The 26000-nt window shown below is 49.2% G+C and overlaps 1 protein-coding gene across 1 annotated transcript in view; it reads right to left on the bottom strand.

Moving 5' to 3' along the window:
• ANO2 (anoctamin 2) overlaps positions 1 to 26000 on the bottom strand; it is a 318802-nt gene that overhangs the window by 132992 nt on the left and 159810 nt on the right. The window contains exons 12-15 of the mRNA XM_065886527.1: positions 25715 to 25797; positions 19781 to 19792; positions 19455 to 19559; positions 13290 to 13292 (exon numbers count right to left, since the gene is read on the bottom strand). Of these exons, the coding sequence (XP_065742599.1) occupies positions 13290 to 13292; positions 19455 to 19559; positions 19781 to 19792; positions 25715 to 25797 (203 nt within the window). The remainder of the gene's footprint in view (positions 1 to 13289; positions 13293 to 19454; positions 19560 to 19780; positions 19793 to 25714; positions 25798 to 26000) is intronic.

Here is a 26000-nt window from a genome sequence, read left to right as displayed (position 1 = left end):
CTTGAGAGACGGGAATATCAATGAATGCTTATAAACATCTCTGGGAAACTCCCTTCTTAAAGGGAATGTACCAGGTGTTACAGGGCTGTAGTAGGTTGAATTGTGGCTCCCCAAACCATATATCCAAGTCCTGACCCCCAGAAACTGCAGATGTGACTCGACTTGGAAAAGGGTCTTTGCAGATGAAACTAAGTTGAGGATCTTGGGATGAGCTCATCCTAGATTTAGTGTGAGGGCCTAAATCTGATGACCAGTGTCCTTAGAGGAGACACACACAGGAAAGAAGGCCACGTGAAAACAGAGGCAGGGAGTGGAGTGATGTGGCCACAAGCCAAGGAATGCCTGGAGCCACCAGAACCTGGAAGAGGTGAGGAAGGATTCTCCCCCAGAGCCTTCAGAGGGAGTGTGGCCCTGCCAACACCTTAATTTGGACTTCTGGCCTCTTGAACCATGAGAGAATAAATTTCTGTTGTTTTAAGACCCCCCCAGGTTGCAGTAATTTGTTACAGCAGCCCTAGGATATGAACACAAGGGCCAACAGCTAAGTCTGCCCGGGGGGTGAGAGACGGCTCCCGGTGGAGACGACTTTAATTCTGAGTTTTCTAGGATAAGAAGGAGTGAGCTGGATAAAAAGGGGGAAAGCGTATTCCAAGCAAAGAGACCTGCATGTACAAAGGCACCGGGGCATGACACAGCCAGACACACCCAGAGAATTGTAAGTGGCTTGGCAACGCTTGGCAGAGAAGGTCATGTGGGAAGGTGGGAGATGAAGTTGGAGAGGTGGGTCATGTAGGACCTTGTGGGTAAAGCCAAGAGGCTTGAAAATCATCCCAAACACTCCGCAGAGCATTTTAAGCATGGGAGTGTCATAATCAGATTTGCATTCTGGACGGATCCCTCTGACACAGACGCAGAGAATGGGCTGGAAGGGAGCCTGATAAGAGGTGGGAGACCAGTTAGGGGGTCACTGACATAGCCTAGGAAGATGGGCTGAGAGGATGAAGAGGAAGGGACAAACACAAGAGACATTCCGTGGGTGGCCCCTGACAGATGCGGGGCTCTCGGATACGGCGGGTGGGGGGGGGCAAGGGAGCAATTGAGGGCGACTCCAAGGCTTCTGGTTGAGAGAGCTGAGTCTTTCAAAACTGGTGTCACTGACCAAGAGTAAAACACGTGCATTTATTCTTGTTTTACTCATTTTTTTTAACCCAAAGATATGGATATTAAATAAACTTCGGTATTTTAAGGTCTCTTGGGGTCTCAAAGCACTTTAAACATTTCCTTGCAGAAAGCAGACAGGCAAGGCACGGTTCCCATTTGGGGAAACTCTGGCAGGTGGTTAAAGGGATGTTCAATCCCTGGGCCCTGCGTGCCATCATTATAACCAGCATGGTGACAATGCACGAATTGAACAGCCGAGGGAGTCGGCACAAAGAGGGAAGGTTTATGGAGTTTACTGGAAGAAGTATGGAAGACGACCCACGGGGGCTCTGGGGGACCGGGATCCTGGCTTGTTTACAGAACTGTTGTTACCACGTTCCCTGTGGCGTGACTCACACTGGCAGCCCGACCACCGTCCAGGTTTCAAGCTGCCAAACTCCTCAGCTGGATCTGAAACAAGGACAACTCAGGCTGAATCCTTCTTCCATCATCCAAGAAATAGGCTAAAAGAGCCTGGGGTCCGGGATCCCCCGGCAACCCTTCTTATCAGGACTCAGTGGGCCCCAGAGACACTCATCTCATTCTCCTGGGGACTCACCTCAGGCCCTCCTTCTGTCTGCCAACTCCCAGCTTCTGCCAGAGCCAGGAGACTGGGGGAAAGATGCTCAAGCCAGAAGAAACAAGATCCCGTATCGGGATGTGGCCCAGAGCCTGCTGACTTTGAGGACCTCCCTGCTTCTCGTAGGCCCACCGAAGTTCCGGCCCATTCTCTTCACTCTCCCATGTAGCAACTTATCTGCCACTCTACCGGATCACACCAGAGTGACCTTGGGTGAGCAAAGGCTTAAAAAACAGTCACTTTAGCCAAATTCACACCAGTCCCCAGTCTCTGCTTACATGTCCAAGGCTCTGAGTCCAAAGGAAGGTCAAGGAAGGTTCCACTTCCTGCCGGTCAAACGTGGATTAGACAACGATGGAGAAGTCAGGGAGGCTGGGTCCGGGACCTCCCGCTGGAGCTAACTAAGGCCACGGCAGGTTGGGCACCAGGCCCAAGAAACATCCGCCAACCCGAGGCTGACAGGCTTGTTGCTACCGCCAGCTTTGTTACCTGGGCCTCCAGAGACCTAGGAATATCTCCCAAGCTCCATTTATGGAATAAAGGCTAAAAAACATGGAGATTATTTTATAATATGGGGTTAATAACATGGGGTTGTTTTTTTCTTCTTTTTGGCCACACTGTACAGCTTGCAGGATCTTAGTTCCCCGACCAGGGATTAAACCTGGGTCCTTGGCAGTGGAGGCTGGGAGTCCTAACCACTGGACCACCAGGGAATTCCCAAGAATGGGGTTATAATATGGTGCTTGCTGAGTGGTACCATGAGTGGTACCTATAGTCCTTCCTCCTCCCCCTCCCTTTCCTTCCTCTTCTTCTGTTTTAATGAGATCTACTTATTTTAACTCTGAGTAAGAATTCACATTTTTTGAATTTCAAAGGTGCCCAGTTTAGGATCACAGCATGAAGTAATAAGAAGCCACTATCCTAAACTATATATGATTGGAAAAGCAAAGATGGGGAAGACACCAAATGCACTCCACATCCGAAGAGCCCTCTTAGATCAGTTTAGGGGCTAATACTGCATTTCCGTGAGTCATCAAAAGGGTGTGAAGGTCCACCCTTGGTATTACAGGGAGATAAAGTGACAATCAGGGAGTTCCTAGTCAGATGAAAAATGGCACTAAAGTAAAGAACATCGTATTAAAGTATGTATCAAGTGCTCTTCTGTGGATTAGTAATATTTTCCATAGGTCAACATTGTTTGTGTGTACATGTTGGAAAGCCGGAAGAAAAAAAAAATCGTCATCTCAACAACAAGAAATCCTCTCCCTTTCTCGGAAGTCAGAGTGACCCTACTTGCCCTCTAAATTGCTTCCAGAAGTTTAAGTTATCACAAGCAGTTTCTCGCTTTTTTGGTTGATGATTTACCAACCAGGACACATTTCCTCTTGGAGCTAAAACCGTAGCTCACGATTTGTCCCACTGATTTCCCTGCCAAAACTTGGCCTCAGTTCAACTGATGGAATATCTTCATTGGAGAAGCCACTCACAATCCATCCACTGCCCCAGAATCATTTATCCACATTAACGGTGGGGTCGGAAGATGTGAACAGCTCCAGGATTTGATACAAGTAACCCACCGATTCCCGGGATGTGAGAAATGGCTCCCTGACCAGAACCGAACCCCAGAGCCTAAGAGAATGACCCACCTATGCGCCAGAACAGCTGCTCTGCCCGCCACGCACACGAGAAGAACAAAGGCCTCCCGCTCTCCCAGAGGGGTACCCGATCGATGGAAGAGTCCTAGGATATGAATTAAGTGACCCAACCCGGCTTCATCTACAGTGAACGACTGAGCAGCGGCAAGACAGGCAACGACGGTGAAGCTGCCTCTATGGTCACGTGCAAGGGCTGCGTCTACATGGCTCCCCCACCGAGCCCCAAAACATGTGCGGTTAGGAAACCAGGAACTGAGTGAAGATCCTGAGCTTCCAGCAATGTCTCCTACTAACGGAACCCACCTGAAATAACAAGCACGAGCGTGGTCAGCGTATGTCCAACCATAAGGTAAAGACTAAGAGAACTGGGATACGTTCATACGATATATTAATCCAAATAACCCAAGTTTCAGGAAAAAAACTGTGTGTTCATCCTATGTTAACTACAGGGTAAGGAAAGGTTAAGAAAACTATAATGCATCCATATGATGAAATATTATGCAATCATTGAAAGGATGCTCAAGAATGGTGTTTAAGAAGATTGGGACTTGTTCTCAGACTGACAAAAATCATAATATAAAATCATAATATAAAATTAAATACACAGTTGATTTTTCTCAACCATGTGACAATATACATTAAAAAGAGGGTTATAATAGGTTTTCTAGGAGATGAAAAATTGGATGAATTGTTTTTCTTCTTTATACTTCCCTTTTCAGAATTTCTACAGTTAGCATATATTAGTTGTGTATACTGAAAAAACAAAAGTTACTTAATTTGACCAAGCCATGGTTTGAGGGGGCTGGTGAGGAAGGCGCTGAAGGGGGAGGTGCTGAGCTGGAAGGCAGCCAGGCATCCCCAGAGTTTCTGTGCTGACTGCTGACCCCCCCATCCTGACACTCCAAGTACTGGGGGTGGAAGAGTCCAGAGCGGTCCCTGACTCCACCCAGGGCCCTGAAAGTCCAAACTCCCTGGTTCCGAGCGAGATCTTTCATGACTCACTACAGGCCCCTGAGCTGGTCACTTCCCTTAAAATCATCCAGCTGGCAAAGAGTGTGGTGTTGGGAGGATTCATTCATTCATGTTTATATACAGGGTCTCTGAGATTCCTGGATGGGAGTCGCCCCACCCTAAGGAGTGAAGGCATTTGGCTGATCACATCTCCAGGGCAGACGTCCTGCTGCAAAGTCTCTAAACTCAAGGCAGATGCCCAAGTTCGGCTTAAAAGTTACGGAAGTTGGCTGGTAGGCTGTGCGCCATGATAATAAAAATGAACTGGATGTCAACTGCACGCCCCCTCGTCTGGCCTTCCTGGGGGACCATGAGGCTGGGTCCAACGGTCCCGGAGTCGAGCAAACTCTGGGCCACGGATGAGCAGGACGGCTTGGCCCTGGGTGGGTATTAGCCCTTGCAGGGCTATCTAGTTCCACCACAGGGATGTAAATGGTCGAAACATGCCATGGAAATCCTCAGTACAGGCCCACCAGCCCTAGACCAAGCGGAAGTAAAATCCTGACGCAGAAAATCCTGGATGTGGTATTGTCGGGACAACATGAGTATTGCTGCAGAAAAGCAACAGAAGCTCCCAGACGAGGAATTGACTTTGGACAATCCGTGGACGAGGAATGACTGGTGGGAAGAGCTGTCCCTTTGCAAACGCCAGCACTTAGTTCAGGCTGTGCTGCGGCCAGCTTCCAACACTGGGAAAGGACACGACCGCTGTGAGGACCAGTGGGGAGCTGCAGAGAGGCCCTGGGTATCCCTCAAGGCTCGGGATGCCGCTCTACCTTTTCTCATCTCCTGCCAGTCAGAGGACAAGCCAGTGTTCATTTGTCAGAGGAAATGGAATGCCCGAGCAAGGCCAGAAGACACGCAATTGCATTTCAGAGGCTCTCCTCTGAACACGCTTCAGAGATTTCAGCTGGAAGCCAAGATAACAGAAATAAGAAAGGCCCAAAGGAGTGGGTTTGGGGCTTCTCCCTTCAAAGAAGTTTGTTTTACAGAGATTACAGGTATGGAAGGCCCATTAAATCATGGATCACCTCCTTCCCTGTGTCACTCCGCTCCTAGCTCCCCAAATGTGAAGACAGTGTAAGACACGTAAGGAAGTTAGCAGCCTCTGCTCACCGCTCCAATTAAAGGACCTACTTCTTTTTGCCTCTGGGTTGGCACCTCCACTGACCCCATTCCAGTGTATAGTTCACCTTGAACTCCAGATCTGGCCTGCTTGGGATAGCGGGATGTCATTCTCATAGCAGGTCGTAGCCTATGAATATTAAATACACCTAGTGATCTGATCTTAGATGTTTAAAAAAATAGAAATAGGGATCTCTACGTTCTTGGGTGTATTACGTATTAAGTACAAACTATTAAGTAAGTGAACCCAACTCAAGAGAGGTGACCAGAGAAGTGGAGACTGGCATTAGCTTTGCTGTGGGCCTTGTACATAATCAGTCCTGAAAATCTCACTTGGGCTGCCCCATCTGAAATAACGTGGACATGCCTGTTTCCAGGAGGTTGGGAGAGGGAATGAAGTAACCACCGAAAGCATGGGGAATTCTCAGGGTGGGCAGAGGAGGAGAGAAAAGCTTAGCATCTGTTCAGATTGATCTTTCTAGTAATGCTGACATCTTGTCTTATTGAACAGATAAAAGCCAACATGTTCAAATGGCAATAACTTGGGAGAGAAAAAAAAAATGCAGCATGCTCCAGGTTCTGAAACATGTCCTTCGAAATGTGAGCAAACCTACCTCACTGACACAGAGCAAAAACCAAGCCTTGGCAAGCCTAAGGGAGAATTAAACAGACAAAAGGGTGCATTCAAGATGTGGTGCTTCCTATGCAAATCAAAACCACAGTGAGATACCACCTCACACCTGCTGGAACGGCCACCATCTGGAAGACAAGCAATAACAATTGCTGGCAAAGGTGAGGAGAAGAGGGAAGCCTTGTGCACTGTTGGTGGGAATGTAAATTGGTGCCGACACTGTAAAAAGCAGTACAGAGGCTGCTCAAGAAATTAAGAAGAGATCTACCATCTGACGCAGCAACTCCACTTCTGGGTATATACGCAAAGGAAATGAAAACAGGATCTCAAAGATATATATGCACCCCCATGTTCACTGACACATTATTCACCACAGCCAAGATATGAAAACAACGTCAGTGCCCTTAAACAGATGAATGGATAAAGAATATGTGAACTATACATAATATGTATATTGTATACATCTATATCGAATGGAATATATATATTATACAACGGAATAGTATTCAGCCACGAAAAAGCAATACAGCCTCTGCCATTTGTGACAACACGGATGGACCTTCTGCATATTATGTGAAGTGAGATAAGTCAGACGAAGTGAGGTAAGTGCTATATGGTGTCACTTATATGGGAAATCTGAAAAAGCCAGATTCATAAAAACCAAGTGTAAAATGGTGGTTACCAGGGGATGGGGGTGGAGGGACAGGACAGATGCTGTTTAAGGGCACAAACTTGCAGCACTTGGTTAATGAGCCTGAGAGATCTCATGCACAGCAGTGAGGATACACGACAAAAGTGTATCATAACCATCAAACTTGCCAAGAGCCTGCAACTTAATGATTCCAGCCACTGAAAACAAAGGATAATTTGGTAACATGACAGAGGTGCTAGTGACTGCTACAATGGCAACCGTATTATGATATATGTGTCTCCGATTGACACACTGCACACCTGAAGTTTGCACGATGCTACATGTCAGATACGTTACAACATAACTGAAAAGACACGGTGCTTCCTCAACGACCCCCAGGATGCAGGCAAGGGATTGAAGGTCCTTCTGTGGCTGAATCGGAGAACAAAAGGCACAGGAACAGCCCTAGGAAACTTCAAAACAGGGGCAAACAAGGGTGTAGAGTGTGTCCCCTCACTGACCACCGATGCCTTCCCAAAATGGAGTCCCTCCAAACTCCTCAGACATTCCCAGATTCTGCTTTGGGGGTGACAAACCCAACAGAGTCATGGAGCAGACAGAGGGGTGGAACTGGAAGAGGAAGGCATGGGATTACGTCAGGGTTGTGACCAGTGCCAGTCCTAGCCTGCTTCCTCTCAGATCTGCCCGTTCCTCTAATTCATAATGTAGGAGCGGCGGTCCCTGAAGACACATTTCCCAGACTCCCTGGCCAACTGGCTTCCGGCCAGATTCAGTTCAGGGAGGTACTGGAGGGAGACTGGCAGGTGGATGGAAAGGAGAATCCAGAGTATTCCCCCTGTCTGTCCATCGGCTTCATGCCGTGGCTGCACTTCCTCCATCCTTCCGGTGCCTGCTGTGGCCTGCCCTTCCCTGGCTGGCATCTCCTAGCACACAGCTTCGACCAGGGCTCCATTCCCACCAGGTGGCCCTGGCCCTGGGCTCTGGGGACACCATCTCCCGCCCTGGCTTCCCAGCCCCAGCCGCTACTGACCTCTGTGTTGCTTCACCACCCCTGTTCAGCTTGTTGGCAATCCTGACACCTTTTGAATTAACTTTCCCTGTACGAAATGCCCTCTGCTGAACTCCTGGGCTTCTGACTTTCTGGCTAGGTCTTAACAGAAGCACTTTAGGACCTAGGATCCTGATACTGCCGGTGTCAGCCCCAAAGTTCCATGAGCCTTACCATAGAGTGGAGAGGTCCCACTTCCAACTGGCAGCCTCTGGATCGCTTTGCCTGAAGACTTTTTTGGCGGCCTGAGCCTTTTCTGCTCACGTGCATGTTCAAAGCAGGCCAGAAGTGCAGGGGAATTCACACACACACACACACACACACACACACACACACACACACACCATTCGGAGCCTCCTTCAGTGGTGACTGGTGGAACTAACATACACCCAGCTTCTCATCCCTCAGGCAGTAGAACTGTGACGTGCATGTTCTAGGTCAGCTCCCAGAATTCCTCAGTGAAATGACGAGCCAGCTGCCCACGCCGGTAACATGACTGACGATGCGCCCTTTGTTCGCAGCCTTCTCTTCTCCGTCACTGTCCCACTCCACTGTCGGGGTTCCCCCCTCCCGAATCAATTTTGCACATGCACCAGGGACTCAGGCTCTGCATCTGAAGCAACCTAAAGTAAGGACCTTTTTTTCTTTTCTTCCTAGTTCCTTATTCTTCGTGAAAGTTAAGCAAGCAATGTCTATAAGAACATTGCGTCCGCTGGGCGATGGGGCAGGTGCTGTGCAGACACCCTTGCTCACCAGCTGGAGCCCGGCTGCCGGGCCTCAGTGGTGTATGGAGACGGAGGCCCCTGCGACCTCACTAGCTCAGGAGATCAGTGCTAAAAGGGCATAGTCTGGAAGCCTCTCCATCCACAAAAGAGCCGTCCCACCTGTTTTCTTTGAAAGCTCCTTTCTGGACGTCACGTCAAAGACTCGCACGGAGTCAGACACCTTTTGACCCTGGAGGAATTTTTTAAACCAACACTTTGATTTTTCTGGCACACGAAGGGCAAGAGAGCAAAGGACCCTGACAGGCTCGTGTGTGCTTCAGTGAATTCTAGGGACATGAAATAACGACCTTGGCCCGGGCAGCAAAAGACAGATTTAATTTACGCGCTTCAGGCCGTATATGGAAAAATCATTTAGACGAAAAAAGAAAGTCCAAACTGCGAGTCAATCGTGGCAAACATCACACATCCCAATGCTATGTGCTGGCCTCTGTGAGCCACTTGGCTCTTCCAACACTCCCCATCCTTGCACATATTTGGGCCTTGTGTTTTCCATGAGGGTCTGGTCTGAAATACCATGGTGACTTTGCCCAGCCTTAGCTCGGAGGCAGACCCGCTGCTCCGCCCGGCCCCCCACCGTCCCACTGCGCTCTCATTTCCCAGGCTGCCTGTCTGCCCCCAGCTTCTCCTCCATAACCCAGGTCTTGGGACTCTCCTTATTTGTAACGTCTTAATATAGACGCAGGCCAGTAGAAATGTACACACTGAGCATAGGACAAAGTCTTATTTTAGCCAGGACTTATGCTGCTGAGAATGGGCTTGTCAGTTGAAGAGGGCCAGAGCCCCCGGGCCCCCGCCATCTGATGGCCTGGGCCACCTGCGAAGTCTCTCCTTGGAATGGATAATTCACAGGCTCCACAAAGGGAGATGTTTATGGGCACATTCTACGCTCCTCTGGCATCTTTCTCTGTGAAGCCGGAGCCACCCGGAGATTGTAAGTCAAGCAAAGTCTTCTGGATAAGGAGTTGTCGGGTTTATTTTTAAATCTCATGGATTTTAAAGGATGTCCATAATCAGAACCGTCAGTCCCCTCCTAACGCACACACACACTCACACACACACACACACACACACGTATACACACACAGGCAGAGAGAAAGAGAGAGAAATAGTCAGAGACAGAGGGAGAAGATGCTGGGGCAGATCCCCTCCAAGGCCCACGAGAGGAGTGGGTGAGAAGCCCAGGAGCCAGTGTGCAAGGAGCTAGCCCACCCGGCACTTCCTCTGCACACACATTGCCACAGTGTTGCCCCCAAGTAAATTTCTGCTTCTTTGAAACTCTCTATGTATCTTTTTAAACTTCTCTGCCCTTGGCCGTCTCCTTCACTCTTAAGCCTCTATGGACAGAAAGCTTTTACCCAGCAGGAGTCCCCAAACGTTTTCAGTTCCCTGTACCCTTAACAGCTCCGCCATGTTTACACAATTGCCCTCGGCTGCAAAAAAAAAAAAAAAAAAAAGACTTAAAGGTTCCACTTAGGGAGGAGTTAAGTCCAAATAACTTAATAAGTATTCATGCCCAGATAGCCTAGTAGCCATTTAGGAAAAAATACAGAGAAATTGAAAGAAAAACTGATCTTTTATTTCATTCTTCACCCTAATTCCTCACTAAAAGGATGTGTCCACTTGCAGGACACGATCCGGCTCCTCCCTCCCGGGAATCCCTTTGCACCTGATATTTGCATCCTCTGGTTCACAATGACTGTGCAGAAGCTGTGCTGCTGCCACAGGAAACTCGGCTTCTCTAAGACGCGGTGATGCTGGTGGGCATGTCTTGCGTTTTAACGCGGACCCTGCTGGGGTAGCGGCTCCTGCAGTGTCTGACAGATGCCAGGTACTGCTGGACTGCCCTCAAAGGTGTTTAAAAACGCCATGACTTTTGTGAGTTCCCTGTGGCACGCTGGGGTGCCCCGGGGGGGCAAAGTTTGGGAAACAGTCTTCCTCACTTAAGAAACTTCCTTGACATAATGAGACCATTTGTTCATGGCTCTCTCCTGAATGTGCGTGCGTGTGTGTGTGTGTAAAGAAACCCATAACCAAAGCAAACACAGGTTCATACAAGAATAAAAGTGCATAAGGAAAGGTCTGGAAAGATACAAGCCAAGCTGCTAACTGTAGCTCTCTCTAGGGGGACACTTAACACTGGGAGAGATGCAGTCCAGGGAGACTTGTGTTTTCTCTGTAATGTGGGATTTCTCTTGAGAAGAATGTTCTCATGTATAATTTATATGGTGATAAGTAAAACCCCTGCAATGCTAACGTACCCGCACACCAACTTAGCCTTCAACCCCACTTCTGCCAGTGCTAAATTCTGTGCAGAGAGGCTCCTTCTTAGGAAACTTCCATCCTTCCTCACTTCCTTCCACACTGATTCCCGGGGTGGCAGCCAGCGTACCGGGGGCTTCCCGGGGACTCTGCTTGCTCCACTCCCATCTCGTTTACTGCTGTGGCAGACACGCCACTGTCCCTTGGCTGTTCTGGAGCTGCTGCCCGGAGGCAACTGGCAAGGTCCACACGTCCCCGGGGCCGGACCCCCCCAGTGAGGGAGAGGGAGGCCGAGCCCTGAAATTCCCAATTCAAGTCCTCAGCTCCTCCTAAGACGATGCCCCCCATTTTGCAGTCAAACGGGTGACTCACCAGTCCCCGGCCACGTCCACTTCTCTGCTCCTTGGTTCACTGACCCATTTCCCTGGGTGAGGATGCCCCGGGGAGGGGTAGGGGGGAACCATGGGTGCGAAGGGGGGCCACTCCCTGAGAGATGGCAGAGTGAGAGCCGGAGAGACAGATAGACAGAAACGGAGGAGCCAGAACTGGAAACAATGAATAAAAATTAATAATCAATCAATAAATCAATAAAATTAAATTACATTGATAAAAAAGAAAGTACATAAAATGGCTGGGGGCGGCCTTCAATAGCAGGTCTACTTTGTAAGCTGTGCTCCACCCAGGGAGCTACACTGTACAGAGTGACCTGTTTCACTGTCCCTCTTAGCAAACATGAGAAGTTCGGGGTAAGCGGCATCAATGGCAGGGTTTCAGAGCTGATCAGGCCTCGGTCAGTGCTTGCCCATCCAGGGGCTGGTCTGAGAGCCCCGGGCCCAGCTTCCTTGGCTGCCCTTTGGCCTCCTTCCCACCGGTTATTCCGTCAGCTCCTGAGGACTGTGGGTGAGGATGGAGACCCAGACCAGCCCCAAGGTGCAGAGCTCAGCCTTCACGCTGAGAGCCCACGGAACAGCAGAGAACGAACAGGAGGAGAAGCCGTGGGCTCTGATGCAAATCAACATTTCCAGAAACGGGCCCAGGGTCCAGCTTTCCCTCAGCTCCTCGCTATGTGATGCTCCAACCAACTGAGTCCCTTTCTGTCCCCAGGGTTTCCCTTTGCCAACGAGGAACCTTCTTCATCCCTAAGAAGAGTCTGAGAGAACTACGGAGAATCATTCTTTCTTTTTTTTTTTGACCCTCCAATGGTCATTAGGTTTCGAGTGCCTCCAAAGGAGGGCCGCAGGGAACTCTGTTCCACAGGGCATTCTGAAAAACGCCCCTCGGTCCCCCAGACGGGAACCCTGAGCCCTGCTCCCCAGCTGTGACAGCCCCCAGCCTCCTCCTGCTGTCGTCCAGCCTCCCAGCAAAGGCTCTCAACGATGCATAATTTATTCCACATGTCCATTTGGCATGTGTCGTAAATGTTTCAATACTTTAACTTTAGATGACTTTTGTTTGGAAATAACTGTCCCCAGGGTGGTGCGCTGAGCAGTAAGTTAACACCCGTCCATCCACGGGCCTCCTCTTGGCGACTGTTCCCCATAAAACGTTCATTAAATGCAGCACTGCAGGCAGCTCCAGGCCCACCCTGGATAAACGGCAAGTCCCGGGAGGTAAGCTCCTGGGACTAGTTCAGTGGGACTTCGTTTTACAGTCCCTTTAGTGACAGGTTTTGTAGAAGCCTCTCTCAGGACCCACCGGTGCCATCTCCCAGCTTGTCATGTGCTCCCTGTTCCTTGACACGAAAATACGGTTGCCCCCCTCACTGAAGCCTTCAGGTATCTAAGCCCACCTGTGTCACTCCGATGGCACCATCACACACACACACACACACACACACACACACACACACACACGGAGGCACCCTCCCACGTGCCCACACCAGAGGACACCCACCCCGCTCACATGAACGCCCTCAACAGCCTGGGACCGGTCAGAGTCCCTGACCATTCACGTGTCCCTTCCTCGTGCCAGTGAGCAGCATTCTTGTGCTTTCTGCCACATTTTTATCCTCCAACAGCCTCTCAACTCCCCAGTGGGAGGACCTGGCGTAAGTGATCGATCAGTGGCTAGCAGGTCCCAAAGTGATGCTGACTCATGACTGGACCTTTGTGCCAGTCCTTTGCCACTGCCCCTTGGAGCTCCGCCCCGCTGTTCCTTTCCTCTGCCAGGTGCTGAAGCCTAAAAACCGTATTTCTCGGAGTGATTCATCAACTGACTTGTGGTTAGATTTGGCCAACGGGGGGGCACTGGCGTTCGACTCAAAGGCAGGAGGCGGCAATTCAGGGTGTTTCTCCTCCACCCCCCTCTACCTGCTTCAGACGGCATCTCCAGAAGGAGCTGCACCTCCTGCAGGGCACCGGCACCCACCGGGTTCTGGTGATACCACCTCGCTCCTGGTCCTTCCTAAGAGTGGGAGCGGCCCCCTCCTGATGTTAATCTTGGCTTCGCCTCGCCAGCCTGTCTGCCTCGATTTCCCCAATCCTAACAGCTTTATAATTAGTTCCTCAGATTCTTTTACCTCTTTTGAACTCTGGGGCAGGAGCTCTGTTTTCTGATGACATCCTCACTGGCACGAATTATATTAAAGGAAAGGAGTTACGTCTGGGATGAGAAGGGTCAGAGGGGTGAGAGGCAGAGATCAGGACCGCCCCCCAATCCCACCAGCCACAGCACCTTGCCAGCTGTTGCCAACTCAGAGCTTTCTCATCTTGTATGAACAGAGAAAAATCTTGCCCTGGAGGGAAACTTGAGGAAAACTGCAAATCTGTCCAGGATAAACTATTCCAGAAAAGATTCCAACTAATCCAGGAGAAAAATAAATAAATAAGTAAAACCAGCCTATTCTCTTATTAGACGTTCCAGCTCCATATTCTTCCTTGGAAACACAATATATCTCTGTGTTTATCGTCCCCAGTGCTCCCTACTGTCTGTTGAACCTTTTGCTGGAAACTGAGCTAATTCTACTCACTGGTGTCCTTGGTGGAAATACAGCGTCAGCCCACCACAGTTCACACAAAACCACTAAAGAAAATGTAGGGTCGCTGGTTGTCTCGTACCCTTCTTTCCAACAAATACCACGTTCCTTCCTGCCTTTAGAATAAGGAGGAGAACCAACCCATGATTCTTCACAGGTGTCTGAGGATCTGTTGAGGGGCAAACACTCTAAACGCAGAGAAGCATAGAGATCATGATCACTGTTCTTGAGTCAGACCGTCTGGCCATATACAAGCACTGAGCAAGTTCCTTCTTTCTAGATAAATAAGCCTCAGTTTCCTCACATAATAAAATTGGAATAATAATGGTTTTGAGACTTAAATGAAATAAAACCTGTAAAGACCCACACAGAGTGAGCACTCCATAAATATTACTTCTAACCTCACTATTTTACTAACCTCTCTGTGCCCATACCCTTGAAAATCATAACAGTAGATATTAAAATGGCCAAATTACCACCACCTAAAATGAATAAGAGACTGCCTGTCCCCCGAAGTTATGGGCTAATGACCAACATGAGTCTTTCACATCAGCAAAGTACCGACTCTCAGAACTGCAGAGGCTACAACCCAATCTCCCCACGTGACAGCTGAAACGGGAGAGACCTGAGATGGGCTTGGCCACCTGGTGATATGACGTGAATTCTCCTTAGGGGAGCCTTACAGAGAGAGTTAAAGAGCGATAGGTCGCAGCTAGCTAACATCATAATTAATGGTGAAAGGCTAAGACCAAGAACAAGACGAGGAAGTCAATTCTCATCACTTCTATTCAACATTGTACAAGAGATTCTAGTCAGGGCACCTGGGAGGAAAAGGGGGAAGGGGCGGAGGATGGAGAGAGAGAGAAAAATGCAACCAGGCTGGGAAACGAAGAAGTGAAACTATCTCTCTTCAAGATGACATGATCTTATAAATAGAAAAAACCCTAAAGAATCCACTAAAGACTACCAAAATTAATAAATGAGTCCAGCAAAGCTGTGGGATATAAAATCAATACACAAAAATCAACTATATTTCTATATACTAGCAATGAACAATCCAAAAGTGGAATTAAGAAAACAATTATATTTGCAATCCCACGGAAAAGAATAAAACAATGATGAACAAATTTAACAAAAGATGTGCAAGAGCTGTGCTCTGAAACTATAAAGCATTTTTGAAAGAAATTAAAGAAGATCTAAAGAATGGAAAGATATAACATGTTCATAGATTAGAAGACTTACCACTGTTGCGAAGCTGCTACTGCCTGAATTAATCTACAGATTCAGCTCAATCCCTATCAACAATTCCATCTTGCTTTGTTTGCAGAAATTGACAAGCTGGTCATAAAATTCATATGGAAATGCGAGACACCCAGAATTGTCAAAACAATTTTGGAAAAGAAGCACAAATTCAGTCACATTCCAATTGCAAAACTTACTACACAGGTGCAGTAATTAATCAAGACAATGTGGTATTGGCCAGACACATAGATTAATGGAATAGAACTGAGTGCCCAGAAATGAACTCTTACATTTATGGTGAATTGATTTTTGATGAGGCTGACAAGATAATTCAGTGGAGAAAATAATCTTTTCAACAAATGGGGCTCGAAAAACTAAATATTCAGACAAAAGATGAATTTGGACCTCTTACTTATATCATACACAAAAATTAACTCAAAATGGATCATAGACCTAAATGTAAGAGCTAACATTGTAAAATTCTTAGAAGAAACCCTGACAGTATATCTCTATGACACTGGATTAAGCAGTGGTTTCTTAGATATGACACAAAAGCACAAATGACAACAGGAAAAACAGATAAATTGAGCTACATCAAAAAACTTTTGTGGGGGCTTCCCTGGTGGCGCAGTGGTTGAGAGTCCGCCTGCCGATGCGGGGGACCCGGGTTCGTGCCCCGGTGCGGGAGGATCCCACATGCCGCGGAGCGGCTGGGCCCGTGAGCCATGGCCGCTGAGCCTGCGCGTCCGGAGCCTGTGCTCCGCGACAGGAGAGGCCACAGCAGTGAGAGGCCTGCGCACCACAAAAAAAAAAAACCAAAAAAAACAACTTTTGTGCAGTAAACTGTATCATCAATTAAATTTTAAAAATCCACAGAATGGGAGAAAATATTTGTAAATCGTATTATCTGATAAGAGACTGGTGTTCAGATTATGTAAGTAACTCTTCATACAGTAGTGAAAAGACAATTAACCCACCTTTAAAAATGAGCAAAGGATCTGAATAGACATTTTTCCAAAGAAGCCATAAAATCTGCCAATAAGCACGCGAAAGGATGTTCAACATCCTTTAGGGAAATGCTAATTCAAACCCCAATGAAATACCACTGCACGCAACTAGAATAGATAAAATAAAAAAGACAGATAACAAGTGTTGGTGAGGATGTGGAGAAATTAAGAGCCCTCATGCAGTGCTGGTTGGCATGCAAAATGGTGAAGCCCCTTTGAAAAATATTACAGCAGTCCTTCAAAATGTTAAACACAGAGTTTCCGTATGACCCAGTAATTCTACTCTTACGCATATTTCCAAAAGATGTGAAAACATACATGCACCCAAAACCTGGTACACAAATGTTCATAGCAGCATTGCTCATAATAGCCGAAAAGTGAAAGCCATCCAACTGTCCATCAACTGATGAATGTACAAATAAAATTGGGTGTATCTAAAATACGGAATATTATTTGGCAATAAAAAAGAATGAAGATCAGACAGAGCTACAACATGGATGAATCATGAAAACATTTTGCTAAGTGAAAGAGGAGAAATACGACATTTTGCATGATGTCATTTACATGGAAGTCCAGAAGAGGCAAACCTATTGAAACAGAACGTATTAATAGATTACTTGCCTCCCAGGGTATAGAGTTTCTTTCTAAGATGATAAAAAATATTTGAAACTTAGATCGTGGGAATGACAGCACAAAACTGTGAATATACTAAAAACCATCGAATTGTATCATTTAAATGGGTGAATGTTATGGTCTGAGAATTAAATCACTTACAAAGAAGTTTCATAAAATGAACTTGATGGGCTTCCCTGGTGGCGCAGTGGTTGAGAGTCTGCCTGCCGATGCAGGGGACGCGGGTTTGAGCCCCGGTCCGGGAGGATCCCACATGCCGCGGAGCGGCTGGGCCCGTGAGCCATGGCCGCTGAGCCTGCGCGTCCGGAGCCTGTGCTCCACAACGGGAGAGGCCACAGCAGTGAGAGGCCCGCGTACCGCAAAAAACATTTAAAAATTTAAAAAATAAGTAAATAAAAAAAACATGAACTTGATACCTTTAAAATAATTTTTTTGAGAAGCAATGGGCCTTGGGGATGAGGTGGAGCTGCGTATGACTGCTGGCTCTCCCACCACTAGCTATGTGGTCTTTGGTAATTTTCTCTACCATCTGGGCCTCGATAAATGGTAGCTTTTATCATTCAAGAGGAAGGAATATAAAGAGAGATGGGACATGAAGCCTCAGGGTTACAAAGAAGGCAGAACCAAAGTGAGCCTCTGGGATGAAAGAAGCACATCCAAGCCTATCATCTAGACTTTGATTCTTGGTCCTTGTCTGTTTCCCGGAAGAATGTGTCTTTCCTAAGTATCCCACCCTAGAGCCCTGTCTTGCCATGGGCGTTGACCTCAACTCTTCCAGTAGGCAAGAGAAGCATCCCTCCCATCAGACAGCAAACATGTGCTCCTCCCTTCATCTCCCACCCTTGGCTAGATTTACAGCAAGAACACAAGCATTTCCAGTATTAACAGAATGGAGGGAACACAAGAAGGACGCTGACAATCAAATTCCAGGCCATTTTTATCCTACGCTGCTCATTTGGGAAGGTCATTTTCCCCCCAGTGCCTGTAAGGCATTAGATGCTTTGAGCTTTACATTCTCCACAGTGTAATGAAAATAGATGTTGAATGCTAACACGTAAACATATGTATCATTCATAACGCATTCAGATGTTTTTCAGTTATTCATGGTCCCTGAAAGCTATCTGACCTATCGTGCATATAATATATCCAAGCAGTGTTTATATCAGAACTACAGCCTCAGTGTACGCAATTCCAGCTCCTCGGCATTCCCGTCTATGGAATTAAAATTAACTGAGGCAGTGGTCATTAAAAGTTACATGTGATTTCCATAAAATTATCCATTGTATATTGCCCTGCGGTGGAGAAAGAAGGTTGCATGGGAGTGCCAAACCCGACAGGACACAATATGTTTGCTTTCTGATGAGGGTGATGGTGATGACTACTCTTTCCTAAGAATGAATCCATTTTTCTCCCCAGATAATTGGCGGTCTTGGACTTACTTTTTTCTGGAGGAATAATAACTTAGACAGCCACCCCCTTTCTCTTCTAAGTCCTGCTTTCTTAAAGGAAAAAAAAAAAGACAGACAGAAAGAAAGAGAGGCAGCTAGTATTCTGGGCTTAAAAACACCACATTCTCCGTATTGGTGCTTGAATAAATTTGCATGTTAACATGAATGGCTCCAACTTAAAGAATGTAAAATTAAATGAAATTTTAATTCGAATCCAAGATGGAGAAAAGACACGTGTAAAAACAACAGATTGTCGATCTCGTTGAATTTTTTCAGGAACCAGATTAGGAAAGACATCAACACACACACACACACACACACTCTTGGTTTCAAAAAAGGGTGGCACTCAGAGGAGACCGGCGGTGCCAAAGAGGAGCCCCCCACCTCACAGGCACTGCGAGTATTTACAGATCACAGCACAGATCCTGAAGCTCCGTTTCCATGTCTGAATGCCACCATAAAACTCAGAAATATGACTCACAATCACCTCCGTACTTTGGAGGCCCATCCAGAGAAAATGAAATGTGAGGAAGAGTGTACGAGCAGCTCAGGCACATACAGGCATGGGTATGCCTCTGCCAGCCCTAAGGGCCATCTCTCGATGTATCCTTGCATAGCGGTTAGATGCCCAGACTGTCAGAGACTCACCTGGGTTGGAATCCCAGATCCACCCACCATTCACTGTCTGGTGAGCTCTGGCCAACGACTTAAGCTGCAGACATACCTTTCTTCATTAGTTTTCATTTACAGAAAAATTGCTCCAGCCTCATCAATTTATTTCGAGAGTAAAACGATACAGCGCGCTGAGAACGGTGCCTGGCCCGCGGCAAGGACTGAATAAAGGTTCGCTGTCATTGCGCTGGTTGGTCTGGTGGTGGTTGCTACTGCTATGCGACGTGTAGGTGACAAGAGTCCAGAGGACCTGGGTCTGAAACGGTTTCTTTCTTTCCCGACCTGCCCTCCCGTTTCATCCAGACATTACCACCCGGGAAGGAGAGAGAAATCAAGTCATGGGAGGGGCCTGTTCCCCACAACCTCTGCCCACGGGACACGGAGAGACGTCATGCTCTCTTTCCGCCCTGTCCCACCACTGTCGGCCCTTCTCACAGCCCAGTCTCCATCCGCGAAGGCATTCCCAGTGAAATGACAATAGGATCTTAAGAAAAAAAAAAAGGAAAGCAAGCACCAGGTGCCAGCATCTTACCGCATCCTCAGTCCCACCGGTTCCCAATTTCTGGACCAGAGACTTGTCGCTCTCCCTCAGCATCTTCTCCCGAACTTTGGTTTCATACTCAGGCCGGGGGTGCTCCTAAAAGCCAGAGACACAGAGTGGTTAGTAAACAGGCGGAGGGCCACCTTGGCCCGCGGGGTATGGCCAGACACCACGAGGACAGGAAGTCAGGTCACGGGTTCAGATGCTATGGGACAAGGGCTGCCACACTACACACGACCACGAGGCGTCAAGACCAGGGACACACTGTGGCGGGAGAGGGGGACACACACCACTTGTTACCACACTGGAAACCAAACCTGAGCACGTTCCTGGGGGTGGCGCCAGGGTTGAGAAAGGAGAGACGAAGCATTAACGAGGAGCTGATACAAAAAGGAGCCCAGTGTTGCACACAGCAGTTGGCCCAAAGGCCCGGGGGCTACCTCTGGGCATCCCACTGTCTATCCTCAGGCCTCAACTTTAAGTTGCAATGAGCCAAATCCCAGCTGGAGAAACAGATGTGCCTCCCCGGCCGGGAGTCAGGGCCAGGACCAAACGTCTTCCCTGCGCCATTCTTCTGCAAGCCAAAAACGGCCACCAGTAAACATCACAGTTGAAGGTGCCCACAGGGAATCTTAAAACTCACTTGCCTGGACCTGTTTGCTATTCAGCCTTGGTGAGTAACTCACTGGCAAGCACGCTGATGCTCAGGAGACAGCGCAGGGACACGCAGCAATACGAACCTGGATGGTGAGTCACCAGGCATGGGAACGAGTGCCTGGGTGATCAGAAAGACCACGGCCCCATCAGTGCAGACGCTGCGGCAGGAAGACGCATGACTTACTTCAAAGAGAACTTAACAGCGTACACCCGGCCTCCTGCATCATTTACCGAGAACTCCCAGGCAGGGATTCCGGAGCTGGCTCCCAGCAGACACGGAGAACACACATTCCCTCATCACTGCTCAGGCCTCAGAGATCCTGAAAGCCAACGAGCTGGACTCCTGACCTGTCTCTGGCTTTCCCGAGACATGCCATGATGCTGGAGAGGAGAAACTGTGCACGTGACTAGTAAGAATAACCAGTACTGGGCTTCCCTGGTGGCACAGTGGCTGAGAGTCCGCCTGCCGACGCAGGGGACGCGGGTTCGTGCCCCGGCCCGGGAGGATCCCACATGCCGCGGAGCGGCTGGGCCCGTGAGCCGTGGCCGCTGAGCCTGCGCATCCGGAGCCTGTGCCCCGCAACGGGAGAAGCCACAACTGAGAGGCCCGTGTACCGCAAAAAAAAAAAAAAAAAAAAAAGACTAACCAGTATAACAGAGGAGGAGCCATTCCAGAGTTCTGAAGGCTCTCCATTATCACCCGGGCTCCACAGTGCAGTCCCAGCCTCGGAGGTGGGACCTTCTCTGCCTGCTGAAACACAGCTGGTGGAGTCTCCCCCTCTCAAATATTCTAGAGTTTTATAGCTTACACGACAGGTAGTTCTTGATTACGTCATCTTCCTTTATTGTTTCCTAGTTGTTTTGCATGTGGGAATCTTTTTATCCTAAGATAAGAATCCACTACCTGGTCTCCATTATTTTGTTTCTCGCAGCAATTAGCACCGTGGGGAGAACACAGAAATCTCTCAACGCTTGCGAAGTTCACTTCATTTTGTCTCTCCCCTTCATCCATCCTCCAACGCAGCATATCCTTATGTGTGTGCCAGGAGGGTTTTAGCTAAAAAAGGATTCCAGGGTCTAACAGATTGGAAAATACCATACATTGTGTCACCTGAGAGTCACAAGGAGCCTAATAAAAGCTCTGAGAAGTTCTCCTGTAAAGACACATGCTGAATCTTCTTCAACCCACCATGTCCTACAAAACTTTCGCCTCCAACAATTAACCTCCTGCAGAAATACTTTGAGAAATGTGCTGTGGCTTCTGAAATTTGGTTGCGTTTCTTCTATGTTATTCCTATGGAAGATTTTAACTATAGAACTAAAGCCGTGCCTTTTTGTACCATCCTCTGGATTCTAAAGCCCTTCAAGCAAGAAGTGCGTCTATCCTGTCATCCTCGGCAAAGGAGCTGAGGGGCCTTCCCTGCTGACTGTAAGATGCTCCTGATCTGCCCTGACTTTCCGAAGACGTGACATCACGTAGAGGAGTGTCCTCACATCCCTCTTGTGGTGGCTGTGGCCCACTTCACTGCATTCTGGGCCCCAGCTCAGACCCTCCTCATCTGTTTAGAACAAGCTGAGAGCTCTTGGCACGCAGACAGGAGTCCGAGGCTCTCAAAGCAGAGTGTCAGGCTGCTCTGCTTTCCAACCGAAGCAGGTCAGACAAGGATCGCGTTGCTCGCAGCCAAGAAGATCGGGTGAGGTCACAGGATTCCTCAAAGGCAGGGACCTGGACAAATGAGCGCCTGGCCAGAGCAGAGTCTGGACCCCGTGAGGGCTGCTCCAATACACCCAGCCTTAAACACGGCCTCCCTGGATGGGGTCTGACGCCGAATCATCACAAATACATAACCCCTCCCGCCAAGGCTCTGGGAATATTTTGCAAAGCTACTTCCACCTGGTTGCTCCCCGCAGGAGCTGGCCTGAAAGAAGGCCCCAGGCCAGCACAGGACCAGCCTTCGCTGATCGACAGAGGTAAACCCGGAGAGGCAGTCAACAAATGTCTCCAACAAAGAGTTACCAAAGCATCTACTGCGTTCCGAGCTCTTGGGAGCTCTTCTTCAGGCTCTGAGGCTACGAACAAGGAGCTTATCTCCAAGTGGAGGAAGGTGACAGCAAGCCAACAAACCCACAAATAAGAAACCAGCAGGTGGGGATGAGAGCAACAGAAGAAATGTCAGGCTGGCTGCTTCAGAATGGGGATTGGGGGAAGGCCAGCCAGAGGAGGGTCATGTTCTGGTTGGGATGGAAAAGCTAAGAAAGGTCAGGGCAGGCGGAGACTGGAGCCTTCCAGGCAGAGGGAGGAGCCGGTGCAAAGCCTGGAAGGAGCCCAGGAGAGAATGCAGGCCCGTTGAGAGAATGGAGGGTGGAAGGTCTGGGAGGAGAAGCACGCCACCACGCGCTGCGGGGAGGCAAGGGGTCTTGCGTCCTACGCGACAGGAAGCTGTCGGGGCAGCTAAGCCTGACGTGGTAGACAGGGGCGGGAGAGAGGGATGGGAGGACATCTGCATTGAGACCACCCTCTCTGAGGGGTCCCAGGGACACGCGGGGCCTGAGTGCAGCAGGGAATCGGGCAAGAGAGGCCACTGAGCTCAAGGCCATCCCATCTCAGAGCGAAGACTCCTGAGGTCTGGCAGGCCTCCTTCGACGGCCTTCAAAGGGGTCTCTCGGGCCATCCCAGCCGGTTGGTTCCACAGGGAGGCCCCTGGGCCAGGGGCTGCTGCCCCGGGAGGTGGGTTCTCCAGCCCCCTTCTCCTCCTCCGCGCTTTAAGCCCCGCCCCTGCTGCTTTCCTTGGCGTCCCACGTGGTGTGCGCACCCCAGGCGGGAGGGACAGAGGGTGGGTGGCTCTGGTCTCTGTGCGAGTTAGCACCCTCCCCCCAACTCCCGAAGGGCTGCTTCCTAGTGAAGACCACAGGGTAGAAGCTGTCTGAGGGTTACAGCCATGGCAGGATCCCTGAGACCTGGAGACAACATGTGGTTAAAACAGACAAAAAGCTCTCATCATGACCTTCAAGGACCCCTGCAACCTCCTCCCCGAAGCCCAGGTGGTGTCTGCGTCCTCTTGCTCCCCATTTGAATGTGGGTTAAATCTGCCCACAACACTTCATTTAAGGCCTAGGGCAAGTCACAGACGCCTTCCAGTCCTGCTCTCCCTGCCATCCCATGACCTGAGGAGATACAGTCGGGACCCTCCCTGGCCTAGCCACCAGCCTGCATCTGTTGCTCTGCCCCTCCCCAACTGTAGCCCAACCCCTGTTCCCTGCAGCCAACTAGACCTTCCAGGTATCCTGCTGACTCTGAGCCACACCCTGAGCTTCCCTGGATCAAGGCTCCTGTCGGCTGTTTCCTCCTGTGGGTACCCATTCCTCCCTTTGCTGCTCACTAAAATTCAACCAGTCTTCAAAACCCTGATTTAAAAACAAAACAGTTTTTAGACCAGAAGGAATTTCTCTCAAACTCACCGTTGTATTCTAATTATTCAGAGACCAGACAACCCCTTAGTTGAATGCAACCCTTTGGAGATGCTCAGAGACCGTGCCTGAGGGAGTTCCATGTCCCAAACCAAAACCTGGTCCACAGGAGGTGCCCGATGTGCACGTCCAGACTTTACTCAACTTAAAGCGTGCTTAATATCTGAGTCCAAAATCTAAATACATGGAAGGAAAGACACAGCTGCCCTCCCTCCTCTCAACCATGCCTGGCCCTGGGCTTGCACACGGCGGGGCGGGGGCACATCCTCGATGCTGCAGAACTGACCCGCCCCCAGTAACCTCACACAGAGAGCCCGTCAGGACCAGCTCTTTGCGCCAGGGGTGAACCCAGGCTTGGCCTGCGCAGGAGTTACTGAAATCACGCCCCTCCCAGGAAGTGACCATGGCTCATCGGGTTAAACAGGAAACCTGGCTGCAGAAACCAGAATGGCTTAGCATCCCACTGCTGCCAGGGGCTGAGACGTCAAGGGCACTGTGTCATAACGGATGCCTTTCTCTGTGTGAGTGTGTTTACACTTCCTCTTTCACAGGCAGACCTGCTGGCCTCCTCAGCGCTACTCAGAAGACACACTTAGCTTGTTTCTGTCCCCACACAGGCGTGGATGCCAGGCTGCTGCTTCTTCTCTTCCCTCGAGACCTCCTAGGCCCTGCTGTAGGAGAGGAGGACCTGTGCGCCCACCACCTTCCCACACCCGGCCACAGCTCTCTCCTCTCTCCTCTCTCCCTTTCTCCTCAGAATCAAATCGAACCAATAGGACAAAATCACCCACACAGTCCGACTTCGACAACTTTTTCGACTGGAAGCCCTACTTTGGCCATCTTTCCCCAAGAAATGCAATTGCCTTTATTGTTCTCTGTTGCTCATCTTCCTACACGATACACAACTAATGCGTATCGTCTCTGAAGTCAGAATTCGTATGTAGATCCTCTCATTTGCCACGGAATCCACGATGCTGTGAGCCTCCGGGTATCTGCTTAATGCACAGGACTGGGATGGAGTGAATGTGTGAACTCAATCCATGGTCATGGAATGCCCACCTGCTCAAAGGCAAGCTGACGACTTGGAGCTTTAAGGAGAGGAGAGGATGTCACATCACAGACAAGGGAGCCACACAGCCTTGAGAACAGGACTAAACTGGGGATTTCACTAGCTTGGTCACAAAGCATCAGGGTCACAAAGCCAGAGGTCCCGAGTCCAAGGAGAGGCACATCAATGAATGAGGGAGAATCCAGAAAAAGTCTGCTCCCCGCACAGCGGTCATATGCTCTCAGCCAGCCTACGCACATGTTACTTAGGCAACTGGGGGCACCTCCTGGTGCTCCGGACACTGTCCTCAGCATCTCATCGACACTGCCCACGGCGTCGGGAGCCCCTACCCGATATTCACGTTTGCTGTTCAGGCAATGGCAGCGCACGGGAGAAGATAACCGTGAGCAACCAGGCCCACACTGGTCATCGTCAACTCGCTGACATCAAAGGCGGCCCTAGTTCTCAAAGGAGCCCCGAGGGAAGGTCAATTTGTTTCATCCTTTAAAATCATCTGTCCATACAACTAGACTCTGGAAGAACCTACCCTTTCCCTTAGCTCACGCTCCTGTTTCACACATGCTCTCCTGGCTGACGGGGTACTGGATCAGTGGTTCTTTCTTCCTCCATATGCATCAGGGCAACTGAGACCTAGCACCCATGCCTCCCCTTGACCCTCAGCAGGCTCACAGAAGCATCCAGACACATCCGTGCTCTGGGTCACGTTCTCTGGCTTCACGCTCTCGAGCACCAACAGGACGGGAGGTGGAAGAACATTGAGTTAAACCTTGAGGTCACCACGAGGCTTGCTTCTCATGCCATTTTTTCCCAGAGAGGGTCACAAGGACATCTGGCTACCCGTCAGGCCCAAAGTCTTACAGCTCAAAAGAAGAGAGAGGATTTCAACTCTTGGCCTCAGTGCCCATCAACCCTGGCTTGGCCCATGGAGCCAAGCTAGGAAAGGGGCCACAGCAAGACTCGGCAGGTGACTTGGCTGCTGTGATAGCAAATGTAAGCGGTTATTTCACTCAAGACAATCTATTTCCAGGGGCAAAGCAAAGACCCAAAGAGAACTCACTTCTTCCTCTTCTATGCCAGTCAGATCCCAGAAGTAGCCCAGTCGCATCTGTAATCGCTTCCAGTTTTCGAGAAACATGGTAGCTTAAAAAGAAAGGAAAAAAATTCTGTTAATTCTGAGCACCCTCAGGGCTCCCCAAGGGAGGATAAACTTATAAATTTCAAATTTAGGGACTTTTTAAGCATCGATTCCCTTCCCCAACCCCAACTTCTAGCTGGGACAACTCAAAATACTCCACATCCAGGAGAGCCCAAGAGATATATTTAAAGGGAGACACACACACACA

Source organism: Phocoena phocoena, chromosome 11 (genome assembly GCF_963924675.1).
Source record: "Phocoena phocoena chromosome 11, mPhoPho1.1, whole genome shotgun sequence".
NCBI classification, from domain to species: domain Eukaryota; kingdom Metazoa; phylum Chordata; class Mammalia; order Artiodactyla; family Phocoenidae; genus Phocoena; species Phocoena phocoena.
Note: the sequence above shows the minus strand (reverse complement) of the source record. Positions and strands in the feature narration are given on the sequence as shown.